This window comes from Chiroxiphia lanceolata, chromosome 1, assembly GCF_009829145.1.
Source record: "Chiroxiphia lanceolata isolate bChiLan1 chromosome 1, bChiLan1.pri, whole genome shotgun sequence".
Lineage (NCBI taxonomy): Eukaryota > Metazoa > Chordata > Aves > Passeriformes > Pipridae > Chiroxiphia > Chiroxiphia lanceolata.
Genome location: NC_045637.1, coordinates 113,893,816 through 113,910,216, shown reverse-complemented (window position 1 = coordinate 113,910,216; position 16,401 = coordinate 113,893,816). Strand labels below are relative to the sequence as shown.

At 44.2% G+C, this 16,401-nt stretch overlaps 1 protein-coding gene across 1 annotated transcript in view; it reads left to right on the top strand.

The window, feature by feature from the left end:
• Positions 1–2,227: 2,227 nt before the first annotated feature.
• Positions 2,228–16,401, top strand: part of STT3B (STT3 oligosaccharyltransferase complex catalytic subunit B) — a 53,778-nt gene continuing 39,604 nt past the window's right edge. The window contains exon 1 of the mRNA XM_032676739.1: positions 2,228–2,498. Within this exon, the coding sequence (XP_032532630.1) occupies positions 2,266–2,498 (233 nt within the window). The 5' untranslated portion in view covers positions 2,228–2,265. The remainder of the gene's footprint in view (positions 2,499–16,401) is intronic.

The following is a 16,401-nucleotide window of genomic DNA, read 5'->3' as shown; positions in this document are numbered from 1 at the left end:
TCCCCAGCACAGGTAGGACACTGACATGTTGGAGAGAGTCTAGAGGAGGGCCATGAAAATGATCGGAGGGCTGGAGCACCTCTCCTATGGAGACAGGCTGAGAGTCAGGGCTGTTCAGCCTGGAGAAGAAAAGGCTCCAAGGAGACCTTATAGCACCTTCCTGTACCTAAAGGAGGCCTACAGAAAAGCTGGAGAGGGACTTTTTATATGGGTGTGAGTGACAGGACAAGGAGTAATGGCTTCAAACTAACAGAAGGTAGGGTTACGTTGGCTGTTAGGAGGATATTCTTTGCTGTGAAGGTGGTGAGGCTGGAACAGGTTGCTCAGGGAAATTGTGGATGCCCCATCCCTGAAAGCATTCAAGGTCAGGTTGGATGGGGTTTGGAGCAACCTGGTCTGGTGGAAGGATTGCTGCCCATGGCAGGAAGGTTGGAACTACATCTTTAAGGTACCTTCCAACACAAACCATTCTACGGTTCTCTAATAGAAAGGTTTCCACTTTGCTTACAAAGAAACATACTGTTTTCTTCCTCTGGCAAACAAAATAAAACCACGGACAACAGTAAGGACTAACTAGAAATATATTAGCCAACTAAGGCCCAGTGTAGTCCCAATCAATATAAGAGAAATTGAACTGCATGTCTTCAGGACCTCTGAAGAGCCACAGTTGTGTACCCAAGACAATAAAACCCAAGCTATTTAATCTCAAAAATGCAGCCCTACATAAAAGCCACAAAATGAACTGCGGGTGTAAACAGCAGCAACAGCCATGCACTTTTTTTTTATTCTGCCTGTGCTTAGTATCATACTTTTTGCAAAAGCAGGCTATCCCCTGCCATCTCAGGGTAGAACAAAGGTCAGCCTGACCACTCAAACAGCATTGACTGTGCAACCTCTGTAGCCTTCAGTTTTCTCCACTTTCTTCTTGTAACTACAGGTTTCATAAAATATTTGAGGAAGCTACAAGGCTTCCGAATAGCATCTCAATGTGAAAACTCCTAAAAGAGAAGTAAACGGGAAAAAAAAAAAAATGCCTCCCTGCACAAAAGCCAAGGTTTCCACGCGCTGGTCTCCGTGCCTGACCAACGCAGTGGAGTCACTGTCCCTGCAGTTGTTAAAGACTGGACGCAGCACTCAGTGCCACGGTCTAGTTGACAACGTGCTGCTGGGTCATAGGTTGGACTCGATGATCTCAGAGGTCTTTTCCAACGTAATTGATTCGCTGATTGACTCTGCGAAAGCGCTCCCAGCAGAGGCAAGTGGCGCACCCAGGACTCTCCCTGACCGTGCCCCTAGCTACTCCGGCCAACTGCCCGAGGGAGAAGCTCTCCCACGTTCCCTGGCGCGGCCAACGCGCTTTCCACCGAGACAATGAAACATTCCAGAGAAGCGGAGTTACCGCCCGCGCGCCCGGTAGCTCGCCACGCCCCCGCCCCGCGGACTCCAGCTCCCGACGTGCTCTGGGGCGGCGCGGAACATGCCGGGAACGAGAGCGGCACCGGCCCACCAGCACCGCAGCGCCCTGGCACGGCGCCGGGGGCGTCTGAGCGCGCCCACGTGACTCGCACGTCGCGCTCCGATTGGCGCAAACAGCTGTCAGTCACTCCCGCCAACGTCTAGCAACGGGCACAACGTCCCCCCGCGCGTGCTGCCGTGCCGCTCCGATTGGCTGCCCGGGGCCGGCCCCGCCCCTCTTAAATACCTGTCGCTCCATGACAGGCCGTCCCCGGAGTTCCTGTTAGAGGGGCGCTACCGGCGGGGACTGGCCCTTCCCCTCGCCTTCTCATGGGAGCCCCGCCCTCCCCCTGTAACTCCTCCCGCTCCGGTGGGGCGGCAATGTCAAACCTCCCGCTCGGGAGGGAGGAAGGGAGGCCCCGATCCGCTCGGGTCCCGTCCGCGGCCCCTCCCCTGCAGAGCCCCCCCGCCCCGTCGCTCTGCTCCCGGGAGCCGCGCGCGCGCCCGCCGCCTTCAGCCCCGCCCCTTCGCCGCCAGGCCCCGCCCCCCGGGCTCGCCCGCGCCGCGCCGCGTTCCCGCCCGCGGCGGGGGATGGGGACGGTGACGGCGGGAGGAGGCAGAGCCCCGGTGCGCCAGGAGGCGGCGGGCAGTCCGTGAGGAGCGCCGAGAGGGAACGGGTGGGCTCCGCCTCTCGCCGAGCCTCCCTCCCCCTGCCCTTCCTCCCTCCCTCCCTCCCCTCCCCTCCTCCCCCTCCTCCTCCCCGCACGCGCCGGGCGGAGGGAGAGGCTGCGAGGGAGCCCCGGGTACAACATGGCGGAGCACTCGGCCCCCGACCACAAGCACAGACCCGCCGCCAACTCCGCGGCGCCGCTCCACAGCCGCGCCGGGGCCGCCGGCGGCCTGTCGGGGGGCCTGTCGCAGCCGGCGGGCTGGCAGTCGCTGCTCTCCTTCACCATCCTCTTCCTGGCCTGGCTGGCCGGGTTCAGCTCCCGGCTCTTCGCCGTCATCCGCTTCGAGAGCATCATCCACGAGTTCGACCCCTGGTGAGTCCCCACCGCCGCCGCCGGGCAGGACGGGGCGGCGGGAAAGCAGCGCGCCATGAGCGGGGCGGGGGGACACCCGCACCTTCCCTCCGCCCCACGCTCCGCCAAGTTGCGCCCTGCGGAGGGAGTCGAGAGCCACGGCCGCGCTGGGAGCCGGGGAGGGAGGACGGAAGGGAGGCGGTGCGGACGGGACACGCTGTGGCAGGTCGGAGGGAGTGTGAGGGGTCGGCGCCGCGGGGCGGGAGAAGGGAAGCGGTGCTGGGCGCTTGGGTGTCCCCGGCGGCGGAGACCGCGGGAACGGGGAGGCAGCAGTTCCCCCGGATCCCTTGGAGTTGCGGCAGGACTCTCCGAGGGGCGCGGGGAAAGTTGTGGCGCTGTCAGGGAATCGGGAGCCGGGCGGGAATCGGGGGTTGGTGGCGAAGCAGTTTTGCCAGACGTGACCCGCGTCCCGGTCGTGGTCCTGCTGTCGCGGCGCCGGTCCCAGATGTGCCGTGCGCCTTCCCGGAGTGATCTTTCCTACAGTCCTTGTCGGCCGGGGAGGGAGGAGGGTGAGGAATGCACTGCAGGAAGTAATCTTCATAAAAGTGACTTGAGGGATTAGAGCGAAATGGGTGACATTGATTTACTGCCAGGTGTTTCGAAGCTGCGTTTCTGAGCCCAAGGACTTTTGCTCTTTCCTACACATCTTAATTTTTCCAAAGATTGCTTTCCCTCTTGTAGAAGCCGTCTGTTCTTTTTCCCTGTTGGAGGGGACTGAAACCATTTTATGTATGAGATCAAGAAATGCTGCACTCGTTCCTTGCAGCAAGGCGAAGTGAAAGATGACGAGACTTGTGGGGCAGGTTTGTTTTGTTTTTTTTAGTGCAAAAACGTGACAATGAATTTTTATACTAGTGGCTACTTCATCCTGGGAATCCGTGGGGTTTTTAGAACTTTAAGTAGGATAAGCACCAAATGACTTTAGAATAATGAATTCTCAGGTTTTAATTTAAAATTTTATGTCTTGGGTGTTAATTGCATGAAGGAAGGAGATGCTTCGTTTTGCAATGCACGGTAGATATTCTGTGTTAAGATTAATCTGAAATTGTTGCTGAAATTTGTTGCTGTACTTCTCTGCAAAGCACTCACTCCACTTTCATAGTTTCAAAAGCACAACTTCCTCTTTTCTAGCTAGCTTTTCCCCCCTCGTTTCTCCCCCCCCAATGTAATCCATTCACAAATCATGGCTCAGAATAGTCGATGGAGAACAAGGAATTGCTTTGTTTTTAAATGCTGTCTGAAGGAATAAAGCTTTGTGATGTGAAAGCCAAGTATCTCAAAATATCTTCAAACTGTCAAGTAATTGCCGATGATTTAAGTGTTTTTCTGCAAACACAAATGAATAGAAGGAATGCAAACTTTCAATTAATGAAGTTAACAACGGGGGGAGCATAAGTTAAACACATCTACAATGAGACTGTGAACCTGAGGTTGTATCCTGTGCACTGGTTCTCAGGCTCTTCTATCTAAATTTAAGCATAAAGGCTTTCCTTTCTATCGTAGAGGAAACTTTTAAGCATGCAACCTACATTTTTGTGCAGCTTTATCAGATTTTTATAGTCAAGGCTCATCCTTGTTGGATAAATGGAAATTTTACAGTGTTGAGTTGCGTAACTTTAGTTATTAAGCCCTGAAGGACACTAAAATGGTGTTATGGGAGTTAAGTTCATAGTCATGATACGGCTGTAAAGATAAACTCCTGGTTTAAAGCAATGTGTAAATTGATGCAAAGTCATCTTCCTGAGTACACAAACAGAAGGCATTGCTGCCCGTGCTGTTCTGTGTACCTTTGTTAATTAGAGAATAGATGAAGTTGACAAAACTCATTGATTTTAATGCAGGTCTGTGAGAAGCAGTTGAAATGTCAAGAATCATGCCAGTGTTGTGTTGCTGCATGCCAGAAATGGTAGAGGCAAATGCACTTAAGTTAATTAGTAGGAAAGCGAACCTAAAATGGTAGAAACTGAGGGAAAACAAAGGGCTTTCTCTATTGCAGCAGCGTTATTGGTGGAAAGAGTGAAAAATGATGTTGCTGTCTTAAATAGTGTCAAGTAGCTAGGTAGGAATGGTTTTTCATAGTTGGAAGGATCTTACAAGTCTGAATGTAATGTGGGAAAGGAGCTTATGAGAACAGATTAAAAGCAGTGCTCTATTTTCATTTTTTAGCCGCTTCTTCAGCAGCTTCTCCAGGTAAACTGGATTTTCCTTTTTTTATTTTTTTCTTTTTTTTTTTTTTTTCTCCAGGTCAGTGGCTGTAGTCTTTCCTAGTAGAACAGTTCCATATTTTTCTCAATTCCTTTGCCTTTTTCTGTCAAGCTTGCATAGGATATCTTGCAATGTGTTGATAAGTCAATCACCTATTCTCTAGTATTCATTTTGTGATCCAAAAGGATCACAAAAGGGGAAGCTGAGGTATATCTGATAAAATGAGGAGCATTAGGCAAATCATTTATTCTTTTGAGTGGAAAAAATATTGTGCAGAAAGCTTTCCCATTTACTTAAGCATCACTTTTCTGGTATGGACATATGAAACAGGATGTCTAGGGTGGGAAGGAGGGCAGAATTGGATTTTCTACATATTAATTGAATCAAATACAACTTTTTTTATTTCCCTAACATCCCTTTCAAGCTGCCTTTCTGACAATAAAATTAAGGTTTGATTTGGGGTGGAGGGAAGGCTTGCTTGTTTTATAAAATCAGCCACTGAGACTCACTCAGGTTGGCATCTCTTCCAGAAATGACCCAAATGTAGTACTATAGGCCAAGGCAGTAGAGAGAGGACAGTGTTTGGGTTTGATCTTCGTTAAAATATAAAACATTCTTCCTGTGCAAGGAAGAAACAAACTGGTTTTGAGGTCACTGTGCTGTCGCTTAAGAGCTTGTGACCTTTCATCATCACCAGGATTACTGGGGTTTTTTTTCACACTCTTTCACACTCTTTCACGTAGTATCCCACTTTATTTTGTTTTATTTCTCATGTCTTGTTTACTTTCCATACTTGAGCTGGTCCAAGGACTTTTTGGTAGCTTCTAGGTCAGGTGAGCTGATACAAGAAGTTGGGCAGCACTGACATTAAGTTTGTGCCATTGACAGACCAAGAACTCGAAACATGTATAGTGATGGTACATTGGAATGGACAGGTTTCGTGTCTGAAATTTGGTTCATCTGTTGTGTGGTTTGGCAGCTGGATGGACCAAGAACTTAATTTTTGTATTACGTACACACAAGTGCGTAGTGAAAGCTTTTCATGAAAGCACAACAGCGTATTTAACTCAGTTGTCAAGTGAGAGCATTCCTTCTGTCAGATGTTGCCTTAAATGCCAGCATGGCTGCTGAACCAAGGCAACCAAAATTATGGAACGCCAACAGGGGCTACTTTCCATTTGCTAGTTTTCTGAATTACAGCTCCAGCATGCCCATATGCTATTTCATTTGGCTGCTTGTATATAGAATAATCTGTATGTGTAGTATACGTATATATGTAGAAGGTATATATATCTAGCGGGACTGTTGCATTCTGGTACTGCTACTAACTGAAATTGTAACAACTTTTGGTACATCAGTAGTCTTCAGGGAGTGCTGTCAAAATAGCAGCTTTCATTCTGTTTGCACGGTTCTTACCATTAAGTCACACGTGTGAGAACTGTATCTGAATCATTAATCATATCCCATGACGTTAGATCTAACTTCTGTCTTTCCCTGAGAATTTTAACATCTTGCTAAAAGCCAGATTAATACCAGATACCGTAGTGAAAGCTTTCTTAAGCTGGAATGCAGAAGCTGGTATGTCTGAGCATGAGACCATCTCTGTGCCAGTTTGCATGTGCAGGATGGCACATACCGGTGCGGCCTTTGTCAGGTACATTTGCCTACTTATTCCTGCCGGGAATGTTGTCTCCTACTGCCCTGCCGCTTCCTGGCACTGAACAGCACTACCTCAATCTCGTACGCATCTTTGCCTCTTCCAAACCAGCAGCATTGATCGCTCAAACCACCAGCTATTTACCTGCCATTAGGGTGACCATTGTTTATTGTACCTCACTGAGGTCATAATTGTGCTGGTGGCAAGTACGGGTTTTACATATGAAAGCAATGCACTTTCTCGTCATGATACCATCATCTACCGTTAGTGGGCTTTGCTGAATGGGGAGGAACTGGTGAAAATAAACATAAGGTCAGCGTCATTGCTTGTATTTCAGAGGCAGATAGGTTAAAGGAAGTTGAGATTTTTATCTGAGGCACTGTCAAAAAGACAGGTTTTGCTGCATTCAAATCATGTTTGCCAGATGGATTCTTGAGCTGTTATGAACTTCTTCCATTAATGAAAACGTAATTTAACACCTATAAATATGACATGAAAGCTTCATTAAAATACAAAGTGTGACTCAAATGAACATTAGAAGTGGTATATGGAATTGATCGATCACTGGAGGTTGTGTAAATGTACTGTTTTAGTTGGGAGAGAGTAAGGTTGCAGGTTTATGTTGTAGTTAGCTGATCTGATGGTTGTCTTCTGTAGTAGTTCTCCTCTGTCACCCACTGAGCAGTCCTGCTTTTTTCTTTGTGCTAGCTATAAAGAAGTCATAGTAAGTTGATTCAATGAGGTGAACTATCAAAATACTGTAACATTTTAGTTCCCTAAGCCTGTTCACCACTAGTTTTTCATTACAGGTTAGCCTCTTATTTTTGAGGAAGCATCTGAACATTGGGAAGGAATGTAAATAGTGACTGACTTTAGCGGGTAACCTGGGATTCAGTGATAGAGTGAAGAAATGTATACATATAAAACCAGAGCGTGTTAAGACACTGGAGCAACAGGAATGATGAAAGAAGAGGTGAATGAGGGTAGTTATTCATAAGGAGAGGGAGAACTATCATGTAAAGAGGATGATAGTGTTGATAATCTCAGTTAACAGTGCCCACCCAGGTAATTCATCTGGCCATTGCTTACCTGCTAATGACTCTTCTTGCTGGGTAAACAGACAGCAGATTGTACAGAAAATGTGTTCTTGAGGGGTGGCAGCCATTTTTGTCTCCAGACTGCTGTCTTGCTGGAGCTTTCAGTCCATCTTAGTCTTGTTGGAGGGGAGTACATGAATGTGGATCTGTATAGGAAATATTTCTCACAGATTTTAAGATTCTTTTCCAAAACAATTCCTTTTGTTTATAATCTTAGACAACTTCCAGACCTCAGGAAAGCGTTTGATTCCATTCCATTTTGAATATAATCACTTTGAATTGATTTTGAGATGTTGCAGATGTCATGAGATTAATATTAAAAACTTGCTATACTGTCTTCATTCATAACTTTTGATTCTATGAAATAAGTACTCTATTACTATTTTATTGGAATTTTTTTTTAAAGATTACATTCTTACTGTTAACATTTCAATTATGGAAGTTTTTCATACTCCAGTAATACTAATAATTTTAGCAGAATTTCAGGTAGCTCAAACTAGTTTCTGCCATTTTATTTTAGTAGGAAAAATATTCTAGCAGAGTCTCTAAATCTGATTCAGCAGGGCCTATGTGTTCATGGAAGGAAAGGTTAGAGATTTCTGTGTGAGAATAGTCTGCCAGGTTTCACCACACCACCACCACCACCCACCCTTTAATGAGGAGATCAGACATCTTTTTTGATCACTTATTGCAGTATGACATGGATTGAGAAACTGTGTTAGCACAGGTTAATCTAGCTTTTGGGGTTTCTAGATTGTAAGATATTGTTTAGCTACTTGGAGGGAGCTGTTTTGCAGCCAAGTAAATTTTTCTATGAGGTCGATATGGCATTAACAGCCAAGATGATGTGCAGTTGACTGTACCGAACTTCTCTACTGCTTGTGAAATTGGTAAATATTAGAAATTTAAGGGAAGGAGGATAATCTGGAAAAAGAACATTGGACAGAGTTGGAGGCACAGCTGAGACTGCTTTATAAGTGCGGAGACCTCCGGCTAGATTTGTTCAATTAGATAGATGCAGCTGAAAAGCAGTTCACTGTGTGGCCTCATAAAATAGCAGTCATGTAAGAATCAAACCTCTGCTCTACTATTGTCTTCTGTCATCTTTATTTAGCAAGTAGTGTTTCTTTCCTCACTTGCACAACTTGTAATTGGGGTGAAAACCTCATCAGATTTCATGTGGGTGCAGTAATGGGGTTATGCATGACAGGTAGGAGAGGCAGTACTATGGTTGAGTACAGACTATCCCTAGTTTCTGTGCAGTCTTCTTTTGGAAAACATAAGAGGTGAGACAGAATGCTTGCAAAGTGTTGACCCTTTTATTGATTTGTGGATAGTAGAGTGAAACATGAAAAGGAAATAATATCTGAATGTTTTATGTTGGCTGCATCAACTGAACCATCAAGTTTAGCTTTTAATGCCATGATTCTTTTTTTTTTAATGGTCTTCAGCAAACACTCACAAACACTTGACTAACTAGTGCAAATGCTACAATGAAAATCCTTGAATGGACTTTTTTTGGCAGATATCCTATTATTTGAACAGTTTAGTATGTTCTGGTTTTAAAACGGAAATTTGATTTGATTACGTAGGGTTAGGGTGGTTTATAAAGGTTACCTTTTGCTTCCTAACATGACTGTCTCTCTAATAGTCTCTGGTTTTGGCAGCCTATAATCCTAAAACTCGTGTTTTTAAATCTGTCTCATGTTGAACTGGTGGGAGAAGGGGAGAATAAAAATTTTGGCCAGTATAGTTATCAGGAAAATTCAAAATCCTTTAGGAACTAATAGGTTTTGAGTGGACTGGGGCTAGACTGAGGTTAGGGAGGTGTCTTTGCTGTTCCACAAAAATCTCTTCTGATTTAGTCAGGTTATTTTCCATTTAATGTCTATCTGTGTATGTGTTGTAGACTTTCCTCCTTAATTTTTGAAAATTCCACTCTTGCAAGCCCTTTGAGGTATATTTGTAGTGACATTTAGGGCTGATCCTGAGGGCTTCTTTCTACTTAGCAAAGCCATTAAAGTGGCTGCTTTTGGAGCCTGTGGAGCCTGGACCCTGTAGCAGCATGTGTGGTGATGTTTTTATTATTATTAACTCTTTTAGCAGAACTTTTTCTAGCCATCAGTCTTACTACTTGCTTGGAGAACGAAGTAAACTTAGGACAAGTCTTGCTATTAGTCTTTTTATATAGTATGTCCAACAGATAGACTTCATTTCCGGCCCCAGAGCCGAGCAGTTTGTGGTCTTCATCCGAGCTGTTACTGGGAATCAAACTCAAGTGTTTTTAATGTGAGTGCTGCCAGGTCTGGGCTTGAGAGGTACTGTGACAATTGACCCTAATGCTGCACCACACCTTACATAAGTTGAAGCAGCCCGAGGAATGAATTTAAGGACATAGATACAAACAAAATAGATCAGCTTCTGTATTTTGCAGCTTAAGTGTTGCTTTCCCAGGGTAAAAGCTCCTTTGGCATACAGAGAATTAAATGCTTCCTATACTTCAGAAGTTCTTGGTGTTATGTGTGGCAGTATTCCTGTGCTTTAGGAAAAGAAATGGTCTGTTTTAAACAAGGAATAACTGAGTGTTTTTACATGAGTGCTTCTAAGAGCAGAAAGTGGTATTTAAAATGCCTGTCTGCTATAGCACTCCAGTATCATATGCTACTTTTTTAAGAGCCGATCTAACATAAATAACTGGGGTATGTGGACTGTGATGATAATTATTTCCAGGTGTTACAATGCTCATCATATAATTTTCTGTGGCAGTCAATTTATATGGGTTATGTTAGTTTGTTAGGTAAAGAGCACCTTCAAGTTCTCTTCAGCTGATAATCCATGAAGAATTGCAAAACACCTTTTCAAAACTTCTCTCACTTAAACAAGCAAAATCCTTGGGGAAACCACATTGCAGTGGAGGATGTGAGTTTGACTTGATTATTGATTTTTGGTGGTGTTTTTAGTGGGATTGCTGTTATCTTCTAGACTGTTTAATACAGTATTATTTACATTTATGTAAAATAACGGCTCACTGTATACATTGCCACTGTCTGTCTGTTGTTTTAATATGGATTTTGCAGGAGGGAAAAATAGCATGTAATTATGTAATTTTAAACTGTTCTAGCACGTGTAGCTGGGCAGCCTACATTTTTTTGTGAGTTCTGCATTCTCTTTTTGTGACTATTATGCATAAATGGTAGCCAACTTCTTTAAATCCAAAAAGTATAACTTTATTCATTTTTATTCCTATTTTCCCAATAGATGGATATGTTAACAAAATCTGGGTATGGAAACTACCTCTTTGAGGATGCAGCTGATTGGGAGGAATACTTGTGGAATACAGTATGTGTGTGCTATAGCCAGAGGATTTGAAAATACAGCAATACATTGTCTTGATGCAGAAGCAAAACAACAAATCAAACCTTCTTGTCCGGAATACTTTTCTATATTTATCCGTTTTTATTTATTTTTTTTTAGTAATCTATTGCATATGTTGAATGTGTTTCCTTCTTATTCTAATCTTATCCCGAGCAGCATTCAGAAAGTCAGTTAAGTAACTTAGAATTTCATAAATATTGTTTGAAATATTTATCTTGTAAAAGGCAGCTTCATCTTCATGGCTGAAATATTTGAGGTTGATCACTTGAGTATTAAAGGTCTTTAAAATGTCTTTAATTCATTCTCTGGCGATAGATAAAATGCCTTAAAGTTGCAATTCTTCTAATTTAGAAGGTCAGCAAAACAAAATTGGAGCTTTGGCATTGTATCGATGTTAACAATGTAAGTAAATGGGCGTCTCTTTGGCTCACTTTGCTGTAGAATGAGAACCATGAAAGCCAGTGCTTTTCCAAGAAGTTGTGCAATGCTGCTGTGTTTTGACTATTCTATTCTTACTCCGGTTACGAGAACGATTTATCTAATGTCAGATGTCTGAAGTAACATTTGAAAAACTATTGCACATGTCTCACAATTCATTTTACTCTGTAACAGTCTTAATCTTTCATTTGCCAAATAGAAAATGGATTATGGCACTGGAGAGACTACCTTAAATATTTGCAATGGTGTCTTAATTTGTGATATCTCAGGTAATCTACTGATAACAAATGTAATTATTTTCCTATGGCTAAACATGTTTAGGAGCCAAGGAATTTTCAGTGCTTTAATTTTGTATTCTACCACTGCTTCACCAACGCTCGCCCCACCCTCCCACAATAAAGCCCCATTTTTGCTTGGCAGAAGACTGGATGACATGTTTTGCGTGAAATATGTCATGCTTGTAATTGTTTCATCACTGTTTTATTTTCTAGCTTTTCCTTTTGTAAGTCAGCTTCAGGGTCCTTTTTTCTTAATGCTTCCAATGCACTGTAGTTTCAACACAATATACTTGGCTATGCTCATTATGGTTTTGCTTTGTGAGAGTATGTTCCATACAGTGCCATCTGCTGTCTTCTTTCAGGGCTACCTTCAAGCTGCAGAACAGCTTTAAATGTTAGCTGAATGGTACTTTTACCTGGGAAGTTAAGCAATGTTGTCCTCTGTCTCATTATCTAATGTGCTGTGCTGGAGTAACCATGGGTATCATTTGTGCATTGGAAAACACATGGAAGATAATTCCACAGGTTCCTTCGAGAACCTCCAGAAAGCTTCTGTGGCTGATAAGACGGGGGTTCAGATTGGTTTGAGTAAAGACTACCTCTGAATATCTACAGTACAACAAGCTGCTGCTGAGCTTGTCTTCACCAGTATAAATTTGCCATATTTGCATCTAATCAAGTGAAGCGGTTCTCACGAATTTCCCATCATCTATTGGATGTTTCCTGGGATAGTTTTCTGCTGCGTTAACAAGTTAAGGCAATTTGCAGAATTCTGGTAAGCGCAAGTGTCGAATCTGCAACTGCAAGCAGGGAGAGGAGAAACTCCCCTTTTCCAGTGGAAGAGAGCTATTGTGTTGGCACATCTTGTACCCTGATCCTATCGCAAGTACCCATGAGTTCTCTGACCAGCAGGTCATGGGTGATTGAGGGGTGAACATATCAGTAGTTTCTGCTAAAGCTCTTTACTGTGCCGTAACTGTTCAAAAGTTTTACCATAAATAAGACTTAAATAGTTACATGGGATGTTTGGGATCTAGAGCTGAATCCCTTTTCTCAACAGGAAGGCTAACTCTAGTTTTCTAATTTAAATGCGCATTTGTGGAGAGAGTTGAGAGGGCATACAGTCCGGTGGGGATTGAAGCGTGAAAGGTCCTGGAGCAGGGCAATTTAATTCCTGTCTGGAGAGCAAGGAGAGAGAAGATTTAGGATTGTGTGACCTAATAACTGTCCCTCGAGAACTTCTGCTAGGCCCTTCCCGACAGCTCTCACGCATCCTGTGCATTACACCACTTTCCAACCCCACCTGAAGTGCAACCTAACCCCTTGCTTTAGTATCCTTCTTCCCCCATTTTCATGGGCAACCAGGCATTCATTTTGCCTTACACTGTTTCATGTGGCAATAGGGAAGCAGGGAAAGGCATGGTACCTTAAGTCATTACTTATGATTAAATAAAATGGCATTAGAAATGAAACTCATCCTTTTGCTATTAGAAGACAGAGGGGGGCTGTAGCTTCCAAACTGTATATACCACTGTAGCAGACTGGTCAAAGAGGTGATTTGGTTTTGAAAGGTTGTGTTCCTGGATGTGTGGTAGAGGCAATGATGGGTGTAGTCTGTGAATATTTCTATATAATAACAATTGTGACAGCTTCAAAGCGTATGTGTGGAAACTGAGAGGAGAACTCATTGCAGTCTACAACTTTCTTATTAGGGGAAGTGGAGGAGCAGACACTGATCTCTTCTCTATGGTGACCAGGCAAAGGACCCAAGGGAATGGTCTGAAGTTGTGTCACAGGAGGCTTAGGTTGTATATTAGAAAAAGATGCTTCACCCAGAGGGTGTCTGGGCACTGGAACAGGCTCCTCAGGGAAGGGGTCACAGCACCAAGCCTGACAGAGTTCAAGAAGCATTTGCATGATACTCTCAGGCACAACTCTTGGGGATGGTCGTGTGCAGGGCTAAGGGTTAGACTCGATGATCCTTGTGGGTCACTTCCAGCTCAACATATTCTGTAATTCTGTGTGTAACAGTAAGCCTAGCTCATCTTGAGCGTTCCACCACTTTCACATTTTAACGTCATTTCTAAACTTGAATTGGATTTTACTAAAGTGACAAAGGAGCACAGTGAGATAGGTGAATAGCTACGATATAGTAATACTAAGCAATACTAGAAATTCCATCATGTAATGAGAAAATAAACATGTAACTTTAATTTCATATTGTACATGACAGGAGTTTAATATTAATTACATATGCTGTCTTAAATGCTGAGCACTGTAGTCATCGCAGTACGGTTAATCTTATGCATTTCTGTGTGAATACCTAAAGAGCAAATAATGTTTTGTTATTGCATTTTTGTGTTTCTTGTGCATAGTCTTTAAAGAAACTTTGGTAACCATTAGGTACAGTTCTTAACTGGTTGAATGAAAATCAGTGAAAACTTAGTTTGTTTGAGTTTTTTTTAATTTAGAGTTACTTAAAACAGTATGAAAGATATAAAACAGAAGTAGTGGATAGCTGATTTTAAATTCTACTTGCTGTACTTATTTGATAATAAGTCAGACACTGAAAGTGGATCAAGAATGCAAAATATCATGAGAAAAAAACTCCACACTGTGTATTGTAAGGAAGAATGAAGGCCACTTTCTGTTTTCAGCTACTTTCCTGGTCTTTATTTATTTTATTGGTGACATCGTATTCCCACATCAATTTTCTTCAGTGTGAGTGGATATATAGTCACTTTGCAAACAGCTGGAGCTGTTTCTGCCCTCAGCTGGAGGCCAGCATCCCTTCTGTTGGACTGTATCAATAGATCATGTGGGTACTCTTAATCTACTGCAGAGAAAAATCAGTTGAAATCGTTGAGATCATAGAATCATTAGGTTGGAAAAGACCTCTACCATTGTTGAGTCCAGCCATTAACCCAACACTGCCAACTCCAGCACTAAAACACATCCCAAAGTGCCACATCTACACCTCTTTTAAATACTTCAGGGGTTGGTGAGTCAACCAACCCTTCCTGAGCAGCCTGTTCCAATGTTTAATAACCCTTTCAGTGAAGAAATTTTTTCATATACCTAATCTAAACCTCCCCTGGCGCAACTCAAGGCCATTTCCTCTTGTCCTATCACTTCTTACCTGGGAGAAGAGGCTGACCCCCACCTCACTACAACCCCTTTTTGCCAGGTAGTCATAGAGAGCATTAAGGTTCCCCATGAGCTTCTTTTTCTCCAGGCTAAACAACCTTCAGCTCCTTCAGCTGCTCCTCATCAGACTTGTGCTCCAGACCCTTCACCAGCTCTGTTGCCCTTCTCTGATCACGCTCCAGCACTTCAATGTCTTTCTTGCAGTGAGGGGCCCAAAACTGGACACAGGATTCAAGATGTGACCTCACCAGTGCCATGTACAAGGGGACAATCACTGCCCTAGTCCCACTGGCCACACTATTCCTCATACAAGCCAGGATGCCATTGGCCTTCTTGGCCACCTAGGCACACTGCTGACTCATGTTCAGCTGGCTGTTAACCAGCACCCTCAAGTCCTTTTCCCCCAGGCAGGTTTCCAGCCACTCTTCTCCAAGCCTGTAGCACTGCATGGAGCTGCTGTGATCCAAGTGCAGGACCTGTCACTTCGCCATGTTGAACACGATACAATTGGCCTCGGCCCATTGATCCAACCTGTCCACATCCCTCTCTAGAGTCTTCCTAACCTCCAGCAGTTCAACACTCCCACCCAACTTGGTGTCATCTGCAAACTGGCTGAGGGTGCACTCAATTCCCTCATCCAGATCATCAGTAAAGATATTAAACCGGACTGGCCTCAACACTGATTCCTAAGGAACACCACTTTGGCTGGCTACCAACTGGCTGTAACTCCATTCACCACCACTCTCTGGGCTTGGCCATCCAACTAGTTTTTTACCCAACAAAGAGTGCACCTGTCCAGACCATGAGCAGCCCGTTTCTCCAGGAGAATGCTGTGGGAAACAGTGTCAAAGGATTTATTAGAGTCCAGGTAGACAGCATTCACAGCCTTTCCCTCATCCACTAAGCAAGTCACCCTGTCACAGAAGATCAGGTTGGGCAAGTGGGACCTGCCTTTTATAAACCCATCCTGACTGGGCCTGTGTTACGACCCGCCCCAGGAAAAGGGGAGAGGGGGTAACTCAGGTTTTTATCAATAATTCCCTTGGGGTGGATTAAAGTGAAACGACACTAAATAATCAGTGTCTGAAAACATAGACTGGCAAGGTTTATTTTAACAATTCTGTATCAACAAGCATGCTAGCAGTTTGGGTGTTGTCATAAAACAATGCAACATAGAGATAACCTTGTGAGGGGGAGAAACTGCTTAGGGGAGAGAAAAAAACAGGATGAGAGTAAGGGAAAGAAAAGCTGAGGGTGGACAGATGTATATAGTCACCGCCCACAGGGTCCAACGATGCTTCCATGTCTGAAGTGATGGCCTTGATCTGCTGGGGGTGAAGGAGGGAAGCCCCCACACTCCAAGAAGTTATGGGTTATTATATCCATGGTCAGTGTCACAGGCCGTGCCTTGAGCCTCCAAACATCTCCTGGGTCTGTGCTGAGTTTTTTTTGTGTCTCGCCTGGTTCCCGCCTTTCAAGATTAGCAGAGGGAGGGAGGGGCCTGATTGCTCAGCAGATGTATCAACAGTCAAAAGCTTGCCAGCTCGGCTTCTTGCCTTTTCAGGGTTTCACACCTTCAGCACTGGAGGGAGGGAGGGGCCCAATTGCTCATCAGAGGTATCATGCAAGTCAAAAGCCTGCAAAAGTCTCCTAGAATGCATAAATCA